Below are 27181 nucleotides of genomic sequence, written 5' to 3' on the forward strand. Positions count from 1 at the left end.
GTTTCTTTAACATTATTTTCAGTCATGGAGTTTTCGGCCGTTCCTCCTGACTCACACTGTATATTTACAGCTTTATTAATTTATTATTGTTACTAATTATTAGATTGAATTACTTATCATTAGCATGTGTAATTTATGATCTTTTATTCTAGGGAGTCCAATTTAGATAACACTAACCCTAAACTGACAATTACAATCGAAGATAATTAAGTATCAAAACAGAATACAAGAACAACAAGGGAATACCATTCTTATGTCGTCACCATGAAAGTATTTGTGCTAATTTTGTGTGCATCACAAATCTGGGCCATGGCTAACCCACGAAAACCTGCTGGTTCTTATCCAAATCATTAGAAAATTTTCCAAAACTATTTAATCACTTTTAGGTGCTCGTATAATCGGAGGTCAAGTGTCCTATGCAGGAGAATTCCCTTACGCTGCCGCCATTTACAAAGCTACCGCAAATGGTAACTACTTCTGCACTGGATCTCTTCTGACTTCAGAGTGGATCATAACAGCTGGACAATGTGTCGACGGGTATAATTGCAATTCCATTAGGCCATCCATTTCATTTATAACTTTTTCAGGGCCACTTCATTCACGATTCTTTTGGGAACACACAAGTTAGATGGTGATCAATCCACTGTTGAAAAACTGGCAACTGACATTTACGTCTTGCATCCAGACTATAACCCAGACACGTATGAAAATGACATAGGCCTCATCAAGCTTCGCATGCCAGTGATACTTACAAGTAAGTTAATAATAATTATAATTTGCATTTGTACATTTTTTTTTTTTTTTTTTGGTAGCATACATCAAGCCACTGCACTTGCCGTACGGTGATTTGGCGGATATCGCTAAGGGAATAGCTTATGGATGGGGCCAAACTAGTGACAGTAAGTTATTGAGCTCCTACAAAATGAAAATTAATTATGTCAAATTCTTTTATTTAACAGGTGATTCAGAGCTTGCTGATACTTTGAATTATGTAACTCTAAGCACAGTGGCGGATGCTGAATGCAAACTAACTTATGGAAGTCAAATACGTCCGAACATGGTTTGTTTCGAAGGAAATTACAATGAGGGTACCTGTTTTGTAAGTTCTGTTGCTTCTTAGAATTTGTAATTGTAAAAGTGGTTTTTCTTTAGGGTGATGGTGGTAGTCCTATCATTATGCCTCCCATGCGGGGATATACTGTAGTGCTTGCTATAGCAAGTTTCTTTAGTGCCAATGGATGTGAAAGTACCGATCCATCGGGATACACCAAAGTGTTTCCCTACAAAGACTGGATTAATAATGTCACTAAAAGTTAGTCGTTAGGCACTAATGACAACAAAAGATTTAAATGAAATTTAAATAAATGTTTATATTAATTACTGTTGCAATAATAGTAATATTATTAGCTGTAGGATTTGCGGAACTGAAGGGGAAACAATTGAACACATCATTTCTTCTTGCACCGTTTTGGCTCAATGCGAATATAAGAAACGTCATGATATATTCCCTAAAATTATACGCATGAATTTAGCTGTTAAATTCAATTTATTAAAGAATACACAACCACAATATAGTTATACACCAGAAAGTTGTTTGGAAAATGATAATTAGGTACAAATTATATTTTAATCGAACAGTTTTAACTGATATTCATATTAAGCATAACAGACCAGACATTGTTATTTTAAATAAACAACAAAAGCAAGCATATCTTTTAGATATAGCTGTTCCAAATTCACATAATATAACACAAACATATAACACAAAAGTTAATACATATTTAGAGCTCTCCGTTGCTATGAGAAATCTTTGGTGTTTAGAAAAAAATTCGATTTTACCACTTATAATTTCAGCAACGGGAATAGTACCGCAATCTCTTTTTAAAAATTTAAAAATTCTGGATTTAGATGACACATTGGTAGTTGAAATTCAAAAAGGTATATTATTATACTCATGTCACATCGTAAGGAAGTTGCTTAACATTGACACAGAACATAATAAAACACAACAAAGTCAAAATGTGGAGGCGAGACGCCGGTAATTATGTTGATTAGCACTGCCTTTGGCAAAATTATCCCAGTTTTGGTTATGTCAAAAGTAACTGTCACTTTTGACGTCTATTCCGACCAGATAAATATTGAAAATAATTTTATTATTTATACGACTTACACGTTGCTTGGCAATTGAGGAAAAGTACTCAACTTTCTCGTAAAGGGAAAATTAGATCGAGCTCTATTGGTCAATTTGATTAATTCATAACTAAAAAGCTGTTGCACCCTGAACATTTTTTTAAACGTTTTTTACCTTCATTATCATCAAGGAAAACGCACTCTAAGTTTGATCACCGAGTTCTGGGACACCCTGTATAGGTGCATGTGAAGTGTACACAACGAGGCCACGGAGGAGTTTGTGTAATAAAATCAGTAACCACACCTTCATCCTTATAAGTACCAAAAAACCTATACAGTCACAATCCATTTCTCTTATGTGATCCAATTTCTTTATACACTATAGTGGAAAGATCCAACTCTAAGCAAATTTTGTACAAACAAGGAAATAATTGTAACAGTAGAACAATGTTTTTCAAAATATCATATCATTCAAATATCATGAGAGTGTTGTTATGGCAATGTTGAATAATGTGTGCAAATCTTGAAGAGAATTGTATTGAATTTCCTCTATTCAAATGAATTTGTTTTGTATTTTTAATCCTGACACAAAATTATGTCGAACATAATTTATTCCAGATAGAATAGAATGGTACTCGTAGAAGTTCAAGCACTGCTATCTCGTAAAAGTTTGTAATGAAAAATTGTCAACCTGACAGTTTTTACCGTCAAATTTTTAGGCAATCTTTTGTTGAAGCAGAAAAGTGTCAGATAAAAAATAGTAACTCAAAATGCATTCACGTTTATTTGACATAATGGGAGACCAGGAAATTTTTATTTCAATTTGGTAGAAAAGCTGTTTGTTGAATTAGGTTATATTTTACTAAGTTTATAAATTAAGGTTATAAATAGCGTCAGTGTCTAATCTAGTGCATTGTTGTCAGTTTTACTATATGTATTTGACAGATACATCCCCTGCTAGCAGGACTAATTTATTGAAAAATTACCGATTTTTACTAATCCTATTGGATTGGCTTGGGCCTTGCAGGAAAAAACAGACTATAGATAAGTAAATAAATAAACAATATAATCACCTGATACGCAGTACGCTTAATCTATCGCTTTCCGGCCTTATGGCTAAGATCAAAGTGTAGTAGGTACGTTTAATCTTAAATTCTTAACGATAACTTTACTGTATACAATATACCATAATAAACTAATTAAATCATCCATGATAGTTTTCAGGTTTTTATCTTAAAATATCACTTAAATCTAAACACCATTTTGGAAATGTGGGAACCAGCACCAATAAAATCTAAGGGGGTCATTCACGAAATCCGGTAAGGCTTGATAAGACATTGCAAATTCAAAACCATGACAACTGATATTGATGAAGCATTGTTTTTGCTGTTTCGTTAACAATTTGCAAATTATCTGTGTTTCGTGAATCTACCCCTAAGTAATTTAATTAATTTAATCGAACTTAGGAATTAATTATAGAATTAGAAAAACTAGTCCATATTTCCATTGAGACGAATTTGTTTGTAACTGAAATGTAAAAATTACTGTTTTTAAATTAATCCCCTCATTTACATTTGCGTTAATGTTTTACGTTTTATCTCATTGTCAGGTGGAGTTAAGCTATATTTAAGCCGATTGCAATTTTATATGGGTGTATCGATAATCATTAATTAGATTTAATCTGACTTAATATGTAATCTAAAAGTGTTAAATAAAAGAATGTTATGCCGTTGTGCGAATCTTTATGTAATTTATGTATTTGTTTCCTGTTGCTTTATTTTGAATTTGTTTTTAATGTAAATTTTTCTAAGTTTTCTCAACATTTGGGTACATTTATTAGCGGTTATTGTCAATTAATTACTGGCTTGACGTGCTCAAAGAATTTATTTTGCAAATTTGACAAACGGATTTGGATCTTTTACAGAATTTTTTCAATGAATTTTGAAGAATTATTCTTCACCACTGCATCCAGTGTCGACATTTTATGTTTTCCCTGTAACATTCTTAATCCAGTCGTTATAGGGGTAAACTCTCGTAAACCCAGATGGGTCGGTGCTCTCGCATCCATTTTGACTTATAAAGCTTGACACACCAACCACCACAGTGTGTCCTCGACTTATTATCTGTACCAAGGGACTACCACTATCTCCCTAAACAAAAACATCTTTAAAAAAATTGTTGTTCTTCGTTTAGTACGCACTTTACAAGTTCCTTCATTGTAGTTACCATCAACACAAACCATACTGTCGGTAATTTGACTACCATAAACGATCCGACACTCAGGATTGGACAAGGATGTCACATAAACCCATTGAAGTTCATCTACTATGCCCGGATCCTCTACAACATAACATTTAGTCTAACTAGTTTTGCTTTTGATCTCACTCACCATCTCCGACTTGACCCCATCCAATGGCCATGGCGGAAGAAGACGGAGAAATTTCAGCAAATGGCAAGAAGTCTACAGGTTTCAGATAATCTGTAAGGGATCATTAACAGCTTTGTAAATCTGGTGTTTGCAATTTTACCGGAAAATGGGACAGGTTCGCGAAGCCATATAAGACCGATATCATTGTCCAGGGTCGCAATATTATAGTCTGGATGTAAGACGTAAGTATCTGCAGAGACCTTAACAGCATAAGGGTCACTTCCCTGCAGACTATTCGAACCCAGATGGATGGTAAATATGCGAACGCTACAATTCATTGGATATTAAAAGCATATCAAAATGTTTGTATAAAGTATACCCATCAACACATTGTCCGGCTGTCAAAATCCATTGGTCGGTAACGAGAGTCCCACCACAGAAAAAATTTCCATCAACGGTGGTTGTATAGATGGCCGCTGCAAAGGGAAATTGTCCGCTTCTTGCAATGTCTCCCCCGATTATTCGTCCACCTGCAAGAATAAAAACTATAGAACAATTTAAAATTGGTTGAAAATTTACCAATGCTGTTCTTCAGATGAATTGGTTGTTTAGCACCAGGAAGAGCCAAAACCGAAACCACACTCAAAATTAGAATAAATAATTTCATTGTGGTAAAATAATGTTTTATCATTTTACCCGGTTCTTAGATGTGTCGATGTGTTCTCGAATGTTTATTGACAACGATATTTCTAATCTTATCGTTTATCTTTATTAGACAAATTTTTATTGTATTAAATTGAAGAAATTAATTATTCAAAAACAGATAAACACTTGTTTTACGACAGGTGGACACTATCTGATCGTGATAATGAAGGAGGAAATACAATGATGAAACAATATAAATTGAAACAATAAATGGGAATTTGAGATCTTAATTGCCTTAATCGCGTAATTATTCCAAGTACTTAACAAAGTCTCTCTGAAGAGATTTGCGAATGAGAATGTGAAAATATAAAATAGGGATAAGCACATCATTCACGAGAGTTTTAAGTAAACAACAAAAGTCTTTTGTTAGGTATGTTCTTATCTATAATTATCATTAATCAATTAAAATAGTTATTTACATTAGAGTGCGGTAGGTGTATTTTACAGCGCGGCAACTAGGTTTCAAATGATTATTTGCAACGATGTAAAATACCTACCGCAAGACTTTTGTATTAGATTTTTCGGCTGACCAAAGGTTTTATTTTGCGCTTTTGCCGATTTTTAAGAAATAACAAATGTAAAACTTTTTGACATACATTACAATTATTAGCAATTTATTAGTAAATAAAAAAATAAAAAAAACATTTTTCGGAAAAAAATCAAAATCTAAGAAATTCCTTTTTGAGAGGATTTCCCTTACCATTCAACGTGGAAACGCTGCAAGCATTCGGGGCACTTTTCCAGATTCCGCATTATTATCGCATTGTAAATTAAAAATATTATTTAATAAAATTTATTTTATCGGAAAAATAATGCATGTAAATGTATTTTTTTACACTAAATTAACTGTGCCTGCTACCGCACTCCTCCAGATATTTACAGCATCCGTCAGTAAATCCCAGTTACCTTAACATAAATTGACAGGTATAGGATATTTTTTTGAAATATATGAACCAACCAACCACTCATTTATTTAAACAAAAAGCCAACTAAGATTAAAACACTAAAAACCAAATTAGAACGTCTAATAATTTAAATAATTTAATAGTAAAGAATTATTCTTACGTTAAGTTCCACAAGGAATTACTTCCATTAGGCTTAACGAGTTCGATAATTTTTTCTGCAATTATACGCAAATCCTCTTGACGTATATCTACTCTGCCTACCTGTTTAGAGGACACATTATCTAAAACCATAAAATGAAAAGCAATTTAAAAACTTATAATTTCCAGAAAATCTATTTACTACAAAACGGCTTAAAGTTTCCTACTCCACTATATCCGCCATTTTATTGAACTATAAATTTGATTTATTATTATAATAGACACTGAATTTCTTTAATTGTATTTTTGTTACAATTCCACACAATACCAGTTAAGCTACAGACTTAATCTCGACAGAGATGCATCAATTTCCTAAAGCCAAATAATTATGACAATTAAAAGGATTAACAATTATGGATCATAAATCATTGGAATTAAATAATTAATAATTTAACCCTCGGTTTTCTCCGTAATTTCTCTTATAACTTCTGACTTTCTATAAGGCAGCGTGTGGCAGTAAATCAATATTCAAAAATATTTTCTCAATATTACGACTTTTCAAGTAATCCCATCAGAGCAACAAAGTAATTGTTAATCGCAATAATAAAATTTAATAGATAGACTAAACAATAAAGAACTATAAATGAAGGATGTAATAAAATTTAAAAAGTATTCATCATGAATTCCGTTCTGATTGTTCTGTTGCTGTGTGTTTCTCAAATTTGGGCTTCGAAAGGTACGAAATTGATAGTTTCTTCTAAAATTGTCTCTTTTTTGCAGACCACCGTATAATTGGTGGAGTTGTTGCGAGTAATGGCCAATACCCCTATGCTGTCGCTTTCTACTATAATGTAAATGACGAAATACGTTTCTGTGGAGGGACCATTGTGGGGGAGAAAGCCATTTTGACAGCAGCACATTGTTTAAAAGAGTATGTCAAAGATATTAATCCAAAGCATATTTTTATTTGTATTTCTAGTTCTACAGGTTTTGTGATTTATTTGGGTACGAACAATATAGGACAAGAAAATTCAAATGCCGTAATTGTAAATAGTACCACTTATGTGGCACATCCCCAGTATAATTCCCAGAATTTGGAAAATGATATTGGAATCATATTATTATCCTCTCCGATTACATTTAATGGTTTGACATTTCAAATTAGAATTGACAACAAATCATTTCGGTTTTTTTGATCTAGATAATATCAAGTCGATAGAACTAGCTACAGAAACACTTGCTACCTATGAAGAAACCATCGCTGTGGGATGGGGTACTACCAGAAACGGTACGTTTCAAATTATCTCTGTTAAGATTAATTTTTAATGAAAAATGTACCACCAGAGGACACTTTGCCGTCTGATGTCCTGTATCACGTCTCGTTAGTAACGTTGTCCAATGCGGCCTGTCAACGGGTTTATGGAACTCAAATCAAAGACACGATGGTCTGCGCCAATGGCTACGGCAGTGAAGGAATCTGTCGTGTGAGTTGCTGAATTATTTAGTAGGTCTACAATAAAACAAAATCTATTGAAGGGTGACAGTGGTGGACCGCTAGTACAGAAAAATAGCGAAGGCAAGGACATCCTTGTTGGTGTAGCGAGCTTCTTTAGTGGATATGGTTGCGACACGAATGATCCTTCAGGATTCACAAGAACGTACGAATATTCCGCTTGGATCAAGGAAGCATCTGCAGCATCAATTGTACAATTGTTCTTACCTATATTGATTATTACCTGCACGAATTTTTTCATTTAAAAACGTATCAAAGAAGTGATGTAAACATCGACTTCAGTCCGTAAAGAATTTTGCTAGGAATAAATTATAATGTTTTTTAAATTTGTTTAATTATTTTTTCGTGATAGCAAACAATCAATGCAATTTTTGTCTTAAAATAAAGCAGGAAATTGCAATCTTAGAAATACAAAAATTTTAGAAGGAATTGTAGAAAAGGTTTTGTCGAAAGAATTATCGGTTCTTTTAACATGACCAAGTAAGAATTTTTTGGAGAAAGTAGCATACAGGGTCGTACTGTACAGGGTGTTTGGTGTTTAAGGTAACAAACTTTTCTGAGATGCACAGCTAGGTTAAATGAACAACTTTTCTTAGTGACATTTTTTTCAATTTGCTTTTTTTTATTACGCTGAACTAAACTCTGTTTCCACTGTTTGAGAGCCACTGTTCGTGTCTGTAAACACGTAATTATTAATACCAAGCTAATACAGGTAATAAAGGAAAATGCCTTAACTGCCGCCTTTATAATTTAGAATTTCGGTGAACCTCAAACAGTGGTTCCTCAAATTGAAAAAATGATTACTAGAAAAGTATAACACATATTAAAAAATGTTATTGGAATAAAAGTCTTATTTTGTCTATTTCTTTACACGAGAGAAGTTTGTTACCTTATACCCCAAACACCCTGTATTTTAGTTACCCTAACTTGCCTGTAGATGGAACTGAAGAAATTGCTCAATAATACGAGCCAGTTGTTAGATTGTTTTTTCTTGGTATAGTCGTGGAGAAAGTATAGTCTTCAAGGCGCGTATGATGGCTATAATTCACTCGGACGATTTCACCACTCGCCTACGACTCGTGTTGGAATTTTCATCCTCTTGAATAATAGCATTAATAGCCATCATTATACGCTCGTTGAAGAATGTACTATTAATATTTTACTACAACAATCAAATAATTCAACACCTAACTGTTGAAACTGCGATTATAAAGAAAAACAAGTAAAACAGTTCATTGGAAATTATTTTTTATTACAACAATCATTGTTGAATCAAACGCTAAAATGATATTGGATTTTATGAGCATTTTTTTAATCAAAATGATATCATTCTAAAGAAATTTAATTAGCCTATTTTTTCTACATTTAAAATTTAAACCGCGCCATCAGTCTAAATTGTTGTAATTTGCATTTTATAAGACGACCAAAGATAACAAATAAATATGAAAATGGTAAATAAAATTATACAAATTAATATTACACAGAAATGAAATGTTCAGGAAAATAATAACATAATTACATAAACATTTTTGTTTTATAATACAAAAATTTCCGATAATATTGCGGAATCTGGAAAAGTGCCCCGAATGCATGCAGCGTTTCCACGTTGAATGGCAAGGGAAATCCTCTCGAAAAGGAATTTCTTTGATTTTGAATCGCCTGATTCCGCGATAAGTCGGTTTCCAATGACATTAATGAAATCGATGGCTTCTTTGCACCAAGGGCCTAAGGTTTCAAATGCTAAACCTTTAAACACGTAGTTTGACGAAATGATTGAACGATATTTGCTATGTTTGCGTTTGCAAGCCATTTCAGCGGCAAAACCTGAGACTTCAGATGATTTCAATACGTAACTGTCTGCAAGTGTATCTACAACAGTAACGTCCCAAACCAAAGGTTGACCTTTAATCCACGGTACTAAAGTCATCCCATCTGGGCGTTTTCCGTCATTTCAGGAAAATTGTCAGTTACATATCTCTCAAATTTAAAAAAATATTTTTATATCAAAAATATAATTATATGTATCACTATAGTGTTAAACGAGACATGAAAATAGATATAATTTTAAAATCACAAGTTTCTAATAAAAATTTAAAATATATATTTTGTAAGTTGTAAGTGTTACAAAAATAATAAAAACCAGTTTCTGTACAAATATTTTATTTTATTCCTTATTTCGAAACTATGGTAGGGCCGAATTGAGAAAAATATACTTAGAGGTGTTGGATTCTCTCATGGGTTGCGACCTTGGAAATATCTGCACGAAGGCGAAGCAATAACCCAGTGAAAAATCTGTAAATTAAAACTGAAAACGTCGACTACTTTACATGCAAATAAACGAGAGAGAGACGACACTACCGCAACGCATGACGATGTTTTCCGGTGGTTTGTAGCACCTACTTGAGATCAATATTCGTCGTTGGCGCAGATATGAATTATAGCCCATGAGAAAATCCAACACCTCTACCAAATTAAAATGTCTCTCAGCTCAGATGTCCCCTAAAGCTCAAACATTTATTGCTTTAGTTTATGGCATACCTTCTTGTGATATTGAACCGCTATCAGTATCATTAAAAATTGATGATGGCACACATTCTTTCTACTCATTAAATATCAAAAAAGATACATAACACAATTGAAAACATATTTTTCGTTTACAATGAAATATTTCTTGTATCTGGTCAGGTACATTCTCTCAACATTCTCACTTGCTAATTGTTTGGGTAAGTTTAATATTTCTTGAATTTTTTTACAAAGTTCTATTTAATTTTAATCAATTTAGAGGGCATTATTGGTGGTCAAACAGCAACAGCTGGTCAGTTTCCTTTCTCCGCCGCTATTTACCTCAACACCAATGGATTATAAGTGCTGGACAATGTGTTAATGGGCACCCACCTAGTTAGATTTTTACTACTCTTCAATTTAATTATTTCAGAGCACTCTTATTTACCATTTACCTAGGAACAAATAATTTGAAGACAAATGACCCAACAGGTCTTAGACTGGCAACAGATGAATATACCGGGACATTTTTTTAACTCTGAACATAGTCCATACTTATTCCCTATGTTCAATTTTAAAAAACACAGATCAATGCGTTGTGAGTTGCTATGGAACCAACTATACCGAACACCAGAGATTTTGAAATAATGTTAAAAATTGTTCCGATTGATGGAATTGGTCTATCATGTGTTGCATTGGAAATGTCACGCACATTTCTAATGCTCTGATTGGCACAGAATAACTGCATTATGTGTATTTCTTCTTCGAACAACTTGACCATTTTGTTAAACTGTCAAGTACTTATTTTCGTTACCTTGGTTACGTGATTACATACATGCATTGACCTGTGTTTTTTAAAACTGAACATAGGGAATAAGTATGGGCTATGTTCAATGTTAAAAAAATGTCCCGGTATACTGCAGCCATCTATGGTTTAGCATCAAGTAATCTTTCATCAAACTCTGGATCACTTAAATCAATTGGATGTGGAAAAATTACGGATGGCAAATAAAAGTAACGGCACAAAATGTAGTTTACTTTTTTTTTAGAAACACCTGGACTTGTTGATGAACTCCAATGGGCGGAGCTTACCACGTTATCAAACGAAGAATCTAGAATATTCTATGGGAATCAGATTAACGAAAAAATGGTTTACGCTATCGGACGCTTCAATGAAGGGGGTTGCACAGTAAGTCTGTTTCTTTGAAGGAAAAATTAAATTTGATTTTGTTCTGCTAAAGGGTGACAGTGGAAGTCCATTGATACAGTACGTTCGACGATACTACACTATCCATGGTGGTATTTCGAGTTTTGTTAGTTCAAACGGGTGCGAAACTACAGATCCATCTGGGTACACAAGAACATATCCCTACATTCAATCAGGTTTAAAATAAAGATAAAAAACTAGAGTTTTGTTATTCGGATCTTCTCAAATAACGCAAGCTTGAAGTCCTCCAAAAATTAGCTTCTTATCTCTTTATCAACTGAACAAAATTATCAGCAGATATTATCAATCTAATCTTATGATCATAAAATGACTTTCAAAGAAAAATAGATAGAATGAGCGACTAAAAATTAACGCTTCTTCACCTTCGGTGCTGATTGGTCAAAATGAAGATTTTTGTTTTTATTTCGCTGTACTTGTCCTTGGTTTGGTCACTACCGGCAAATCAGGTACATTTAACAACACAACAAGAACAAAGCTAAGTTAACACTGTTTTTACAGCTTGTTCTGACACCCAGGAAGGCTGAAGGTTTGATCTAGTACAACACTCCAACCATCTGATAAAGAGAATTTTTTTAGGAGGTCGCATTATAGGAGGACAAGTGGCGTATGCTGGGCAGTACCCGTTTATTGCCGCCATTCACAAAAGTACAAACGAAGGGAACTACTTCTGTGGAGGTACTCTTTTGGATAGTCAGTGGGTCTTGACAGCTGGTACATGTGTCGATAGGTACTCTTACACAATACACCTCACATTTCTACTTTCTTTCTAATTCTAGTGCCACTTTATTTACTATTCAGTTAGGATTAAGCAACTTGAAGGCTAATGAACCTAGTACTCTCACACTAGCTACAGACGAGTACTTTTTACATCCGGAATTTAACCCAAATACTTTAGAAAATGACATCGGTCTCATCAAGTTTCGAATGCCTATAACATTCACAGGTACTTACAAAATTAGAATTACATTTAATTATAAATCACCAAATTGTAGATTACATCAGACCAATTAACTATTTACCAAATTTCGAGCTCCTCCCAGGTACTCCCGGTGTCATAGCAATGGGATGGGGACAAACCAGTGATGGTAAAAATCTTGTCACTTAATTTTTCTCTTCATACTATATCGACATTGTAGAGACGGCTGATCTTTCCGATGAGCTCCAGTTTGTGTATCTGACTCCTTGGTCTAATGAAGACTGCAAATTCCTTTATGGATCTCAGTTATCAGAACATATGGTTTGTGCCAGCGGAAATTACAACGAAGGATTTTGTCTGGTTGGAAGATAAAAAAGAATAAAACATATTTTATTTTTGGTCATGTTACAGGGTGATAGCGGTACGCCTCTTGTGCGAGTAAGAAATGGCCCAACGTACACCCATATGGGAGTCGCAAGCTTCATTAGTCAAAATGGGTGCGAGAGTACTGATCCCTCTGGATATACCAGAACTCTAGATTATGTTGAATGGATAAGAAATGTAACGGGTCTGGAAAAATAAAATACTTTTTACTTCTTAATATAATTCGCAAATTTGAATTTCTCCCGGTTTAGATGTCCCCACAAAACCATAAAGATTTATTGTTTTATGACTTGTCTTAGTCTGACAATCATCGATATCGGGATCATTAACTCAAAAGAATTGTAGTACATTCAGAACCAGTGAACAAGCAGATAGATAAAATGAGTCTTGTTCTTGTATTATTCTTGTCCATGATACTGCCAGCTTTAGCTGTCACAAGTCATGAGGTAAGTAAGTTAAAGAATTGTTAAATTTTCGTGATAACTATAAGAACAGAGTATCGGAGAGCGTATCATTGGAGGAGACAAAGCATTTGCCGGTCAATTCCCTTTTATCGCAGCTATTTACAAGAACACCAACGATGGAATTTTCTTTTGTGGAGGCGCACTTATGAACGACCAATGGATACTAACATCTGGTTATTGCGTCGATGGGTAAGTACCAACAAGATATGTACCACTTGATTCATCTTTCAATGTAGGGCAGTCTTGTTTACAATTTATTTGGGGGCGCATTACCTGAACGAAGATGAACCCAGCAGAGTGAGATTGGCCACCGATTTCTACATCTTGCACCCAGAATATAACCCGCTCACTCTAGAGAATGACATTGGTTTAATTCAACTAAGAATGCCAGTAACGTTCACAAGTAAGTTCTCACATCAAGAACTGCACAAGATAATTTACAATCGCGTTGCAGCTTACATTAAACCGATCAATTACTTGCCCTATTATCATCTTGAACCTAATACCGCGGGTATTATGACAATGGGTTGGGGCCAAACCAGTGACGGTACCGACAGAAGTACCAATAGTACATTATCATTTATAAGACATTTTTTAGATACTCCTGGAATTGTCGATGAACTCCATTACGTACATTTGATTCCTATTTCAAATGAAGAATGCAAACTTTCTTTTGGTAGTCAGATTGTAGACACCATGGTGTGCGCTGGAGGAAATTTCAACGAGGGATTTTGTAGGGTTTGTTGTTAAAATACCAATTGTAATGACTTTGATTACTAGAAATTGTATTTAGGGTGACACTGGTACTCCATTGGTACGATTTTCAAATGGCCCCGTTACCACTCATATGGGTATTGCTAGTTTTATCAGCAAGAATGGATGCGACACTCCAGAACCTTCGGGGTACACAAGAACTTACCCTTATGTGGACTGGATAAGAAATGTGACAGATATAGCATAATATAAACATAGACTTGTTCACAATAAATTTTATTAAATATTCTTGCAAGCACTTTTATATCACAGAAACAGCAACTGGAATAGACATTTTTTTGCAATATATCTACTGTTTTCTCAATTTCATTGTAGATCGTAAAATTGTATTCCCTATTATGAGCTTATGGTTATTACACAATGGCTGGGTTTGAAAAAGTTGGGAAGCGGCGCGTGCCATTTGCGGTGCAATTCAAATATATAAAATGTACAATACAACCCTTCTTAAAATATTAGCTGCTAATGGTAAACTAGGATTTATAAGCCCGGCAAGATATTTAACATAAAATACCATAAAATTTTACGACCTACAATAAAATTGAGGAAACAGTACAATAGTAGTGTTTCAAGATCCAATATATCTCTGAAAGACTACCGCTCATTAATTATTAGATTGCAAAGCTAAATCTAGAATGTAGTACCTGAGCAAAAAGAAAACAATGCGAAACATTTTTTTTAGTTGTAGGTAGTATTTTTGGAATCGGTGATAAATACAAGAAATCAAAAATGCAACCACAAAAATTCTTTTTGTTTTAGTTTCTATCAGAAATTTGAAAGACCAGGTACTGACTGCTTTAGATCCAATCAAAGATGACTTTGTTGGAATGTCGATTTTCTTGTTTACTTAACATCACCTCATAGGTTAAAGGTTTTTGCAATTTTTCATTCTACTTGGATTTTGCTGCATACACATGTATCAACCAAACAAATTTAAAAAAAAGATGGTTTCCACAAAACACTACGATATGCAGATTAGATTAGATAAAGTTGCAGCAGAAATTTTGAGAATAATTAGAAGAACTGTATTAATTAATGTACTTTTAAGTACATATTAACTGTATTCTCTCAAAATTTGAAACCTGTTTCTTCGTGTATTTAATAGTATTACAAAAATTACAATGAAATAATTATTTTAATAAATGACGTAGGTAACTTACATTTCGTATTTTATCACTCCAATTGAGGCTAATCCACGACCAATAAATTAAATCTTTTAGGAGATACGTTATAACTACTTAAGTAGAAAATAATTAAGTTTGTTTAATCAAATCAAAACTGTTGAAGATCAGGATGAAGATTTCCACTTTATTTTTACTATTTTTGGCTATATTCACGTCCACTGCAACCAGCAAGGTAAATTACTGCAAATTACTACATTATTGCTGCATATTTCTAGATTCGTCAAAATGAAACAGTCTATTTTTATAGGATGCATTTCCGGAAGCTGAGAGATCCATCGGTACAAATAGTCAATAAAAATTGTCACACAAATTAATTAGGGAGATTTTAGCAAGCAGAATAGTAGGAGGACAAGTTGCATCTGTGGGACAGTTTCCCTACGTAGCTGCAGTTCACAAGGTCACAAGTGATGGTTCGTACTTCTGTGGTGGGACTCTGCTAAATAATGAGTGGGTTTTAACAGCTGGCATTTGCGTAGAAAGGTAAGACTATCTACTTTAACCAAAATATCTAGTCCTATGACACTTTTAGCGCAATTTCATTGGTAATTACCCTTGGTACAAACACTTTGAAAGAAGAAACTCCCAACAGTCTTAAATTAGCTACGGATGAATATGTGTTGCATCCAGGTTTCAATCCAATGACTCTAGATAATGATATAGGACTTATCAAATTTCGAATGCCCATAACCTTTACACGTAAACAATACCAAAACACATCAATATCATTAATAACATAATTTTGTAGAGTATATCAGACCAGTTAATTATTTACCAGATTTTGAACTATTGCCTGGCACACCTGGAGTGGTAGCGATGGGATGGGGACAAACCAGTGACAGTATGAAAACTACCATCAACATCTACAAAATCTGAATTTTCACGTTTCAGAAAATCCTGATCTTATGAATGACCTGCATTACGTCTACTTGACTCCACTGTCGAATGAAGAGTGTGAACTGTTTTACGGAAATATTGTAACAGACCAGATAGTTTGTGCCGGTGGAAACTACAACGAAGGATTTTGCATGGTTTGGGAGAGTACTAGGAAGAGAAGTTGATTAAATTGTACTGTGTTACAGGGTGATAGCGGTACTCCGTTGGTACGGCTTAGACAAGGTCCAACGTCTACAGTTGTGGGAGTGGCGAGTTTCATTAGTAGAAAGGGTTGTGACAACAGCGATCCTTCAGGGTATACCAGAACACTAAATTTTGTCGATTGGATACGCAACGTCACGGGAATGGAAAAATAAAACAATTTTCAAAAGTATTAAAAGTATCTTGCTGCAGTAGCAATACAGGAAATATCAGTCATAAAAATGTTATATGACGTCAATCAATATGAAATACTTGTAAAAACATAAAACGAAAGTATGTAGCAATCAACAGTTGTACTTTGATTAAACTTGGTCCAGTTATCTTAATTTTTATTGCTTGTTATTAATTGTAAAGTGATGATCCTGGTAGCAATTAGGTAGGTAGATAATATTTTGGGTGAAGTGGGTGTAATAAATTTGATAAACATTTTTAAATTTTGATATTTTCATCAATCATTTACCATGAATGTTTATATGGTCGTTCTTTTTGCAATAATAGTGCCAATCCTAGGAATCCAGGTACGTTATCAAGCCAAAGAAGATGGCATAAATCAACGTATCATCGGAGGACAAGAAGCATATGCTGGACAGTTCCCTTATATGGCTGCCATTTACAAAAGTACCAGCGATGGAACATTTTTTTGTAGTGGAGCTCTCATCAACAACCAATGGATCCTCACATCTGCCTATTGCGTAGACGAGTAAGTCCCCACAACTATCTTCTTCCCTTCCTCATTTTAAACTTTAGAGCCGTTTTATTTTCTATCGACTTGGGGGCCCTAAATCTTAAAGCTAACGAACCCAACAGGCAGAGATTTGCCACGGATATTTACGTCGCACATCCAGATTACAACCCTACTACGTTGGAAAATGATATTGGATTAATCCAACTCCGAATGCCAATTGGATTCACCAGTAAGTCCTTAAGTCTCTTGGTACTAAACCGATATCTTGATTTCTAGCTTACATTAGACCTGTCGATCTTTTACCATCAACTGAAGTTACCCCAAATATGGATGGCATAATGACCATGGGATGGGGTCAAATCAATGACGGTAAATAGTGTAAAAAAATATTGTTGTTCCGGTCCCACCAAGTAATAATTTTTAGAAACTGCGGGGATTGTCGACGAACTGCGATATGTTAACCTAGTGCCTCTTTCGAATGAAGAATGTAGACTATCTTTTGGTAATCAGATTGTAGACAGCATGGTTTGCGTGGGTGGAAATTATAATGAAGGATTTTGCAGGGTTTGCTATACAAAATTTTCTTTTTTGTAAGCTTACTTATGATTTATTGATTTATTCTAGGGTGATACTGGTGCTCCCTTGATATGGTATAAAAATGGACGTTACAGCACTCATGTGGGCGTTGCAAGTTTTATTAGCAATAATGGTTGCGAGACGCCTGAACCATCTGGATATACAAGAACTTTTTCTTATATTGATTGGATTAATAATGTTACAGCTGCAGTTTAAGTCCGTCACAATTTATTAACATAATCTATTTGACTTTGAAATTAAATGATTTTGGCGAGATCCAGTGAAAAATAAACAAACAAAAGCAATATTTTGAAATATGTTTAATACATTCTCTCCTTTTTCTGATTCTGCATAAATGTCACGGGAACGGAAAAATAAAATAATTTAGGCAAACTGTTATATTTTTATTTGTTTAACAACTATTGCTGTACCAGTACAAGAAATATGAGTTATAAAATATAATGTGACATCAATCAATATAGGATACTTGTAAAAATGCCCATTGGGTTCACCAGAAATTTTTCTGGGCTCTTCACACTGAACCTCTTCTTCTTCTACCTTGCATTAAAAGACCTATATTTTTTATCACGTCAATAAATTTAAATTATTCTCTAATCAGTCGTAAAGTGAAGAGCCTTAATCTATCACGATTCAAACGTCAAATTTTTTGGTTAGAATAGTTTCACCTCAACACCACAAATATAAATATAAGCAAAAACATGAAGATTTCGATTTTATGCATATTGACGTTGGCAACGTGTACCATAGCTGCACAGGTAAGTACAACTTTGATAAATTTAAAAATTATTACTCCCATATTTTAGAACAGTCAAGAACAACGTATTATTGGTGGTGATGTGGCGTTTGCGGGTCAAATTCCTTACATCGCTGCCATTTACAAAAGAACAAATGAAGGAACATTTTTCTGTGGTGGGGCTCTCATGAATGACCAGTGGATTTTGACTTCTGGACATTGTGTATACGAGTAGGTTCAAGATTTGAAATCCTTTTATTTTACAACTCTCTTTCGATTTCAGAGCTGTTTTATTTACAATCTATTTAGGTACTACTAACATACAGAAACTGGATTCTACTGGTATCCAATTAGCCACTGATACTTATATTTTGCATCCAGATTTCAATCCAGACACTTTGGAAAATGACATCGGACTAATTAAGCTTCGCATCCCTATAACATTTACCGGTAAGGAAAAATATAAAATCTTTTTTTTTCTGAATTGCTTTAATTATTTTTGTAGACTACATCAAACCAGTCGATAACCTTCCAAGTTACGAGCTTCTGCCCAACACTGGTGGTCTAATGTCGATGGGTTGGGGACAAACCAGCGATGGTAATAAAAATTACAATCTGTACGTTTCCATCTGACTCTTGTTTTCAAGAAACTGCTGGACTCGAAGAGGAACTTAATTTCGTTTATCTCATACCCATTTCTAATGAGGAATGTAGACTGACCTATGGGAATCAGATCAAGGACAGTATGGTTTGTGTTGGTGGAAATTTTAATGAAGGGTTTTGTCAGGTCTGAATGTATGAACTTATTAATTTATTACTCTAGCGAGTGTTATTTAAGGGTGACAATGGTAGTCCTTTGGTGCGGTATACTAATGGACCTCGCACAACCCATATGGGAATTGCTAGTTTTATCAGTGCAAATGGTTGCGATACTCCGGAACCGTCTGGGTATACAAGAACTTACCATTACGTCGATTGGATAAGAAATGTAACGGATATACTCTAATGACGATGAAAATTTTCACTCATTTATCGAAACAGTAAATACAAAATAACTGCTTCATACAAATATTTGTTATCCATTTATGCGTACTTCAAATGTTTTGAAGAGTTTCTAAAATAAATAATCATTAATTGTCTATAACTAAATACTTTCTGTTTCTTTCTCCTTTATAATTGACCACTGTAAGGATCTTTTATGTGAATGAAGTAGTAAACTACCATACAAAAAAGGGCACGGCATCGAGACCGGATTTAGTTACAACGGAACGCTAAGGCCACCCATTCAAAATTTTTTCAAATACTGCCTCACGTTGGTTAACTCCACCAACCAAACACCCGTTGGTACGGCATTCAGACCGGAAGAATTTGTCATTACGGATTTTTTGAGTTACTTCTTTTTACGCCACTACTGGGTGAAAAAAAAATCCTATACCTTCTGGCTAAGGCCAAGTGCTAGAAGTTTTCAGGTCGCTCAAGCGCCTCTAACATGACCTAACGACCACTACTAAGTAAGTAGCCGGGACCGACAGCTTTACATCTCCTCCGAAAGATGGTAGTGATTTGACAAAACCTGATGATTTAACCGGGAATCGAACCCGGGCAATATCGAAATAGTATATTATTATACGAGTTTTATAAGACGTTTGATGGTGACACGAGTGTCACAGTGCGTCTTATAAAACGAATGTAATATACTATTTTTTCTACTTTGGTCGCTTTAATTTGATAAAATCTCAAAAATCTTATGATTATGAAATAATCTAGGGACTCTGGTGTGGCATGAGTTATGGTGGTATTTCTGAAATTTATGTCAAATGTTTTAATTGTTAATAGAAGTTAACTAGAGATGCCGGACGAGCGTGTTATTACAGCAATACCAACGTATACGTATAAAAGAAAACCCAAAAATAGTTTCACAAAAAGTTCCTGTGTGACACTAGGTACTTTTAGATTCAGAATCACACAGATTCACTTATGATATCAAAGTAGAGAAAGTATATTGCATGCCAGACCATGGCCATTTAGAAATATAAATTGTATTATTTGTTTTTGTTATACCTTTTGTGTTCTACTATATGTATGTTACCTAATATTACGTAGTTAATGGGATTTCAATTGTTAACAAAAAAGCTTTTAGGCCTTTAACAGTTGTCCTGCTGTCTATTTCAATTTATATCAGTTAAGCTCGTTATTATTTATGAATAACATTTAACCTCCTTCAGTAATTTAGATTATAATCGATAAATACGGTCATAAAAATTAAGTAAGAAGTAATCAAACAGGTAGTAATTGTAAAAGGATTTGAATACTTATAAATATAAAGACTGCAATAAACTTATCTCTTAAGTTAACATTTTCTAAAACATGAAACTAAATAAAAACTCATCAGCAATCTTCTTCTTTAGAAGAAAGAAAGAATGCCAATAGAATTTAAAGCCTCGTTTGCTTCTTGATGTTTCTAGAACTTTGTATGTTCAAGACTTTTACCAGGATTTACGGAAGCGAAATAACTTAATTGTAATCAAATGCAAGATTAACTGAACACATGATCAGATTGAACCAATCAAAGTTTCGGATTCATGAGCTAATCGCGCATTAAAATTTAATTCGAATTAAATATTTAATTGACTTTTTATAAACTTTTTATATTAAGAATTTTTCAAATAAGAATTTTTGTTAAGAGCAGACCCGAATTTACATAATTGGTTGTTGAATTGCAAATTTGAAAATGAACCAAAATTTTTCATTTTATACACCCGGAAAAATTTGAATTGACCTTTTAAGTAAATTAGATCACTTTAAAATCCTAAACGGAATGAAAATGAGTGGGATTACAACACTAGCTACACTCTTGTGTGTTCAATTCCATGCTCATTTTATAATTCACAATTGTACGACAGGGTTACTATAAATGATTGTAGTCGAAGCAGGCCATGCCCATGTTATGAAATTTTTGCCTCTTTTATGTGAACTGTCAATTTTTGTCACTGTCACTGTCATTTTTTAGGTGAAAAGTGCGGTGATGAGAGTTTTATTTATTTATTTTTTAGATTAATGGTTGAATCCAAAAATATTGAGTTGTTTTGCACACAATTTAACTTCTGTGTGTAAACGGTGTCTACTCACTTATTCCCATTTTTTGATGCTTTTTTATGGGGCGGCAACCATAAATTTTACATTCATTCTTTACGCCTACTTGAACTACAATCATTTATAATAACCCTGTATAAGGACTACATAAGAAGGTATTTATGGCCAAAGCAGCAGTCGATAAAACAACATTATGACCTTAATTGTAGTATTTACACAACTACAGCTTAATGCTTTTTTATGGTAATAGATATTTCGATATATTGTGTGGATTTTGAGGATCTTTTAGATAAGAATAATCTAAAACAATTAATCTAAAACAATTGAGTAAAACCACTGTAAATAAATAAATCCTCGACCTATATCTACGAAAAATAATAAATTCTTACATCATCTATTTAGAAACTAATAATTCATATGGAAATTTATTCCAATTCACCGTAGTAATCATTTATTCAAGATATGTTATTTACTACTCAAGGGGAGCTGAAATTAGATCAATTATTAGTAATAGTTATTTGTATATCAAGGCCGCGAAATCATTTTTTAACGTACCGAGAGAAAAATTGTGTCGAAGATGTTAAAGGACTTCGCGGCCTAGGTATACACAACATTTTTTGTGCAAAAGAAAATTAGTAGATAATTATTATAAAATAAAAAAAGTAAAATTTACTTTACTGTCAATAAATACATATTAAATTCGGCTTACATGTTGCTATATAAATAACATAAATAAAACAATTTATTTTGTAAATAATCCTAAAAATGTCTGAAGAAAATTGCAGTGATGTTTCAGCAGGTATTCCTCTAGAGTTAACAAGTACGTATAAGCTATTTAACAAACTCCCGTCATTTTTGACATTTCGGGTTAGTCAAAATGATGATGATAATCTTTTAAAATTTGGGTCGATAATAGGATGATTAGGTCTTATGTACAGCCAATTAAAATATTAGGTGGCTAGTACTTATAAAATAAACTAAAAAAATTACATATAGAATTGCAAATGACAGCAAATGTTACGGGAGTTTTCTGAATAAGTTATATTATAAATTCTGCGATTTCTAATTTGATACCCGAAAAATCTAAACACCAGTCTTACATGGAAACTGTGATTTGTATCAAATATTAAAGTGACGTTTACTTTAACGGCCGTCGTTAAGATGAACGGCTGTGAAATTGCATTTCGCGGCCTGTTTTTTGTACGCAAAGTGCTCGTTTCGCGTACGGTTGCACAAAAAAGTGTTTTAATTCCTATTTGTGTTATTTAAATTCTATAAGCTCTCATTTTAATCTATTAATAAGAACAAACGAAAAATAGAAAAACAAATTTTTTTGTTGAAATATTTTGAAAGAATTGTTAGGGTAACAATCATGCACTCCAGAGGTGCGTATACTAATCTTTGCACGACCCAAAGATTTTAAGTGAAAAAAACCGAAAGTTTTAAAATTATTTTTAACTGTCAACATGACACTTAAACTTAACCTAACAGTTAAAAATAATTTAGAAATCTTGGTCTTTTTTCAGTTAAAATCGTTGGGTCGCGCAGAAAATAGTATTATGCGCCTCGGGAGTGCATGATTTTTACCTCAGTATTTTGTAGAACCCTCGGCCTACAAACTTCACGGGTAAAAATCATGCACTTCACTCCCTCGGTGCATAATCTACTATTTTGCGGATGTGTGTAATACATATTTTAAGAGTCTTGAAATTGTTTACGGACAACAGGAAGCTTATCAGACTTACTTCTAACTCATCTCAACGTCTATTTTTATAATCTGAAAATGCGACATCCTCCACAACAACAAGATTAACGATAATGACGATAAAACACTTAAACCAAGCCAAAACTAGGTTAATATAACGGAAGAATCATCGATTGTACCAGTCATTAAAAAAAATCATGAAAGCTGTAACACTCGTGTTGTGCGCGTCTTTAATCTGGGCTCAAGCTGCCCAAATTAAGTCAAGACAAATCGGTAAGTAATGAAGAAAATTCTAAACATTAACAGCCAGTTTATAGAATGAGAATTAAATGTTGAATTAAAATTACATTTTAATGCACCATTAACTCGTGAATCTGAAACTTCGATTGGTTCAATCTGATCACGTGTTCAGTTAATTTGATTACGTTCAACTTAATTTCGCTTCTGTAAATTGGCCCTATGTATAACAAGAAAATTGCAGGGGGACGAATCATCGGTGGAGAAGAAGCGAACGCCGGTCAATTCCCTTTTGCTGCAGCCATTTATAAAAGTACTGCTGATGGCACATATTTCTGTACCGGTGCTCTTATGAACACACAATGGATCATAACTGCTGGTCAGTGTGTAGAGGGGTAATATATTTCTTAAATTCAATTCATCTGTTCTATTTTGTCTTTCTGCAATAGAGGTACGTTGTTCACCATTCGTCTTGGATCGAATAGTTTGAATTCTAATGATCCAAATGCCTTGAGACTGTCCACGGACACTTACTTTGTGCATCCTGAGTACGATCCACTCACTTTGATTAACGATATTGGTCTTATTAAACTGAGAATCGCCATAACATTAACCGGTATAATATCAGATCATCTTAAAATTAAAATAAATAACCAACAATTTTAGATTACATTAGACCCATTAGTCTTCTGGCAGGTTCTACACTTCCAGATTCTTCTTCAGTTCTTACAATTGGTTGGGGACAAATAGATGATGGCAAGCATTTCAACAATATTTTTTTAAATATATAATTTGTATTTTGTATTATTTAGAGACTGCTGGACTTGTTGACGCTCTCAACTACGTCTATTTGGTCACTCTTAGCAATGAGGAATGTAGACTAGCTTTTGGAGATCAAGTCAATGACAACATGGTCTGTGTTGATGGAAATTATAACCAGGGCACTTGCAGAGTAAGAATTAAATTGTTTCTGTTCAATTTTTACTAAGGAGATTTCAGGGTGACCTCGGCAGTCCTCTGATTCAATATGGAGGTAGTTCCTTGATATACCACGTCGGTGTTTCGAGTTTCATCAGCTCAAATGGGTGTGAGAGTACCGATCCATCAGGATTTACAAGAACTGCCCCATACATTGAATGGCTAAACAACGTTACTACCAACAATTAAATAACGATATTAATAAGAAAAGTGAGGTTGACATGGTTGAAACTGTAAAATAAACATATTTTGACAAAGTTTCCCAAAACGGAAAGTGGTTTTATTTCTTTTTTTACCTGCAACAATTTGCACCTTTACAAATTGACTTTTGACAGGTTGGGACAAAGCCTACTCAGTTAATTATGCCCTGTTCACATATCTAAAATCTAGCAACACCGTAATTACATGTGACAACGCTGTTGAATTTTTATCTAAGGGAAAATGAAGAGTTGGGTTGTGTTTTCTTCACATTAAGACGATTTTTTACTTTTTCTTAAACACATTTGTTGGCAATATAAGGAATTTCAATATTTTTGAAATTGAATATTAAACTATGGTTTCAGTTGTGCCAACTTAATCATTTAGAGGCACTATACAGGATTATTCACGTGACGAGCCTGTTTTGAATATTTGTGAAATTGGTTGACTTTTGTTTTTTGTCGTGCCAGTCCTTTCTGTTGCCAATGGAAAAAAATTAATTTCCTATCCGGTAATATTTTAACAAAAATTATTATATTTTGCTGTTAACAAATTGTCAACCGAAAAATTTTGTGTACCTATTACACGGGTGGAAAATGTTTTGTCAGAGCTCGCACTTGTGGCGCCTCGGCTGACGCTTCACAAACCGTGCTTGCACTTGCAAAATGGCATTTTCTAGTCTTGTGATACAAATAACTATTATTCCAGACAGAAAATATCATTATCATTGTCTGACGTATTGTAATTATTATTATCAAAAAACTTTATTAATTGATACCTACCCATTTAAGAAGAATAAAAACCATATAATTTATAATACCTAATACCATGCGATTAACAATTACTTAGATAAGCCGGCGGCTATGACTTTAACAGTGTCAGATTTTTCGTATCTTTGCTAACTCAGCTAACAAATGTCAACCAACTGTCACAATGAATCAAATTTTAACGCAAAATTGGTTTTTACTTCAGAACATAAAAGATTCATCACTGAATCTTACTTTCGCAATTGTGTTTTCAACAACGGAGAATGGACATACAGCGTTGTTGCCTGTTTGGCCGGATTCGGCAAAAATTTCCAAATTTAAATTGAAGCAGGTATATGCAACCAAAAATACTTCCATACATTCCAGAGTATCTGTGGACATACGAGTACGTCCAAAATCTCAAAGGCTTCTTTGATCTAAATAATTGCTGTTCGCAGGGTATAAAGTCCTATTTACAATATTGGCTGGCAAAAGGTATCTTATCTTTTCCATTTAATTAACGATAACGACAATAAAATTAGTTGGATATAAAGTAAAATGTAAAATAAGCGCCGAATATAGTATTTAACAGAAAATGACGAAAGCTGTGATACTCGTGTGGTGCACCTGTTTAATTTGGGCCCAGGCAGCTCACCTTAAATCAGCAGATATCGGTAAACAATCAACAATAAATTTAAAAAACATAATGAAAAAAAAATTGCAGGAGGACGAATCATCGGTGGAGATTTGGTAACCCCAGGTCAACTCCCTTTTGTAGCAGCAATTTACAAAAATACTGCCGATGGTACGTTTTTCTGTAGCGGTGCTCTTAAGGGCACTCAATGGATCATAACTGCAGGTCAATGTGTTGATGGGTAATGAATTCTTAACAGTTGAAGTAATACGTTTCACTTTGTTTCTTCTGCGACAGAGGTCTGATGTTTAGCATTCGTCTTGGAGCGAATAATTTAAATGATCGTAATGCCCTAACGGTCTCCACTGATACTTATTTCTTGCATCCTGACTACGATCCAGCCACTTTGAGCAATGACGTTGGTCTCATTAAGTTGCAAACGGCGGTACAGTTGTATGAAAGTATTATCGTAGAATATCATCTGCGGATATAAATAAATCATAATTAATTTTAGACTACATCTGGCCTATCACCCTTTTGGCAGCTTATCCGCTTCCTGAAGGTGCTTCCGTTCTTACTGCTGGTTGGGGCCAAACATCTGACGGTAATCATTTCACAAACATTTGATTCAAATCAAAAATAATATTCTTTCTGTGTGAAGATGGCACTGGACTCGTCGATGACCTCCGTTACATCAACTTGGTTGCTCTTAGCGACGACGAATGCAAATTGGCTTTTGGTAATCAAGTCAACGAGAACATGGTCTGTCTTGCGGGAAATGATAACGGAGGCACTTGCAGAGTAAGGTTGTAAATTGTATTTACTCAACTTTTACCATTGTTGGGATTTTAGGGTGACCTTGGCAGTCCTTTGATTCAATACAGCGACAACGGTTTCTTGACATATCATGTTGGGATTTCAACTTTCATAAGCTCAAATGGTTGTGAAAGCTCAGATCCGTCTGGATTTACAAGAACATGGCCATATGCTATGTGGATAATCAACACCACCCTTACCAATTAAATAACGATGTCGAGAACGAAGATGAAATTGGCATAATTAAAGGTGTAGAATAGATAAATATTGATTAATTATGACAATGTAATTTATGTACCCATCACATTGATTAAATAATAATTGAGAATGATTGGTTAAATGCAGATTCATTATAGCATATTTGCGCTCATGACAATCACAGCAGTTGTTCTGCGTCCTTCTTCCCAACCTTTTTTGTTACACAAAGATTTATTTTCTAATTCAGAAAAGCAACCA

General features: G+C 34.0%; 10 protein-coding genes and 1 long non-coding RNA gene across 11 annotated transcripts; 10 read left to right on the forward strand and 1 right to left on the reverse strand.

Annotated features, from left to right (window-relative positions):
• The first annotated feature begins 176 nt into the window (after window positions 1-176).
• LOC138130674 (brachyurin-like) lies at window positions 177-1377 on the forward strand. Its single transcript, XM_069047280.1, has 6 exons — window positions 177-334; window positions 387-537; window positions 588-754; window positions 813-899; window positions 960-1099; window positions 1153-1377. The coding sequence occupies exons 1-6, from the start codon at window positions 265-267 to the stop codon at window positions 1315-1317; spliced, it is 780 nt and encodes a 259-aa protein (XP_068903381.1). The 5' UTR covers window positions 177-264; the 3' UTR covers window positions 1318-1377.
• Window positions 1378-3995: 2618 nt separating this feature from the next.
• LOC138130669 (brachyurin-like) lies at window positions 3996-5258 on the reverse strand. The gene is made up of 6 exons (XM_069047274.1): window positions 5078-5258; window positions 4878-5028; window positions 4659-4825; window positions 4520-4609; window positions 4331-4470; window positions 3996-4280 (listed from the first exon to the last, which is right to left on the reverse strand). The coding sequence occupies exons 1-6, from the start codon at window positions 5187-5189 to the stop codon at window positions 4113-4115; spliced, it is 828 nt and encodes a 275-aa protein (XP_068903375.1). The 5' UTR covers window positions 5190-5258; the 3' UTR covers window positions 3996-4112.
• A 1540-nt stretch (window positions 5259-6798) lies between these two features.
• LOC138130670 (brachyurin-like) lies at window positions 6799-8085 on the forward strand. Its single transcript, XM_069047275.1, has 6 exons — window positions 6799-6982; window positions 7027-7177; window positions 7226-7392; window positions 7448-7534; window positions 7591-7730; window positions 7783-8085. The coding sequence occupies exons 1-6, from the start codon at window positions 6925-6927 to the stop codon at window positions 8002-8004; spliced, it is 825 nt and encodes a 274-aa protein (XP_068903376.1). The 5' UTR covers window positions 6799-6924; the 3' UTR covers window positions 8005-8085.
• Window positions 8086-10309: 2224 nt separating this feature from the next.
• LOC138130676 (uncharacterized) lies at window positions 10310-10646 on the forward strand. The gene is made up of 2 exons (XR_011159620.1): window positions 10310-10482; window positions 10542-10646. It is a non-coding gene; the product is annotated as an uncharacterized lncRNA (long non-coding RNA).
• Window positions 10647-11194: 548 nt separating this feature from the next.
• On the forward strand, window positions 11195-13011 carry LOC138130671 (brachyurin-like). The gene is made up of 8 exons (XM_069047277.1): window positions 11195-11450; window positions 11503-11935; window positions 11988-12015; window positions 12066-12216; window positions 12266-12432; window positions 12482-12574; window positions 12626-12765; window positions 12817-13011. Exons 2-8 carry the CDS (start codon window positions 11873-11875, stop codon window positions 12985-12987), a joined length of 813 nt encoding a protein of 270 aa, XP_068903378.1. The 5' UTR covers window positions 11195-11450; window positions 11503-11872; the 3' UTR covers window positions 12988-13011.
• A 14-nt stretch (window positions 13012-13025) lies between these two features.
• On the forward strand, window positions 13026-14255 carry LOC138130672 (brachyurin-like). The gene is made up of 6 exons (XM_069047278.1): window positions 13026-13235; window positions 13285-13442; window positions 13490-13656; window positions 13708-13800; window positions 13852-13991; window positions 14047-14255. Exons 1-6 carry the CDS (start codon window positions 13170-13172, stop codon window positions 14212-14214), a joined length of 792 nt encoding a protein of 263 aa, XP_068903379.1. The 5' UTR covers window positions 13026-13169; the 3' UTR covers window positions 14215-14255.
• Window positions 14256-15250: 995 nt separating this feature from the next.
• On the forward strand, window positions 15251-16629 carry LOC138131253 (brachyurin-like). The gene is made up of 7 exons (XM_069048150.1): window positions 15251-15380; window positions 15456-15486; window positions 15538-15688; window positions 15738-15904; window positions 15954-16046; window positions 16097-16236; window positions 16288-16629. Exons 1-7 carry the CDS (start codon window positions 15318-15320, stop codon window positions 16456-16458), a joined length of 816 nt encoding a protein of 271 aa, XP_068904251.1. The 5' UTR covers window positions 15251-15317; the 3' UTR covers window positions 16459-16629.
• Window positions 16627-17871, forward strand: LOC138131254 (brachyurin-like). Its single transcript, XM_069048151.1, has 5 exons — window positions 16627-17003; window positions 17051-17217; window positions 17265-17357; window positions 17413-17552; window positions 17613-17871. The coding sequence occupies exons 1-5, from the start codon at window positions 16765-16767 to the stop codon at window positions 17778-17780; spliced, it is 807 nt and encodes a 268-aa protein (XP_068904252.1). The 5' UTR covers window positions 16627-16764; the 3' UTR covers window positions 17781-17871.
• Window positions 17872-18111: 240 nt separating this feature from the next.
• Window positions 18112-19467, forward strand: LOC138131255 (brachyurin-like). The gene is made up of 6 exons (XM_069048152.1): window positions 18112-18340; window positions 18389-18549; window positions 18602-18768; window positions 18824-18916; window positions 18966-19105; window positions 19157-19467. Exons 1-6 carry the CDS (start codon window positions 18284-18286, stop codon window positions 19322-19324), a joined length of 786 nt encoding a protein of 261 aa, XP_068904253.1. The 5' UTR covers window positions 18112-18283; the 3' UTR covers window positions 19325-19467.
• A 3762-nt stretch (window positions 19468-23229) lies between these two features.
• Window positions 23230-24599, forward strand: LOC138131343 (brachyurin-like). Its single transcript, XM_069048309.1, has 6 exons — window positions 23230-23389; window positions 23598-23748; window positions 23803-23969; window positions 24020-24109; window positions 24166-24305; window positions 24353-24599. Exons 1-6 carry the CDS (start codon window positions 23314-23316, stop codon window positions 24518-24520), a joined length of 792 nt encoding a protein of 263 aa, XP_068904410.1. The 5' UTR covers window positions 23230-23313; the 3' UTR covers window positions 24521-24599.
• A 1190-nt stretch (window positions 24600-25789) lies between these two features.
• Window positions 25790-27056, forward strand: LOC138130806 (brachyurin-like). Its single transcript, XM_069047479.1, has 6 exons — window positions 25790-25949; window positions 26000-26150; window positions 26207-26370; window positions 26424-26513; window positions 26571-26710; window positions 26762-27056. Exons 1-6 carry the CDS (start codon window positions 25871-25873, stop codon window positions 26930-26932), a joined length of 795 nt encoding a protein of 264 aa, XP_068903580.1. The 5' UTR covers window positions 25790-25870; the 3' UTR covers window positions 26933-27056.
• Window positions 27057-27181: the final 125 nt, after the last annotated feature.

The sequence above is a fragment of the Tenebrio molitor genome, chromosome 5, assembly GCF_963966145.1.
Source record: "Tenebrio molitor chromosome 5, icTenMoli1.1, whole genome shotgun sequence".
NCBI classification, from domain to species: domain Eukaryota; kingdom Metazoa; phylum Arthropoda; class Insecta; order Coleoptera; family Tenebrionidae; genus Tenebrio; species Tenebrio molitor.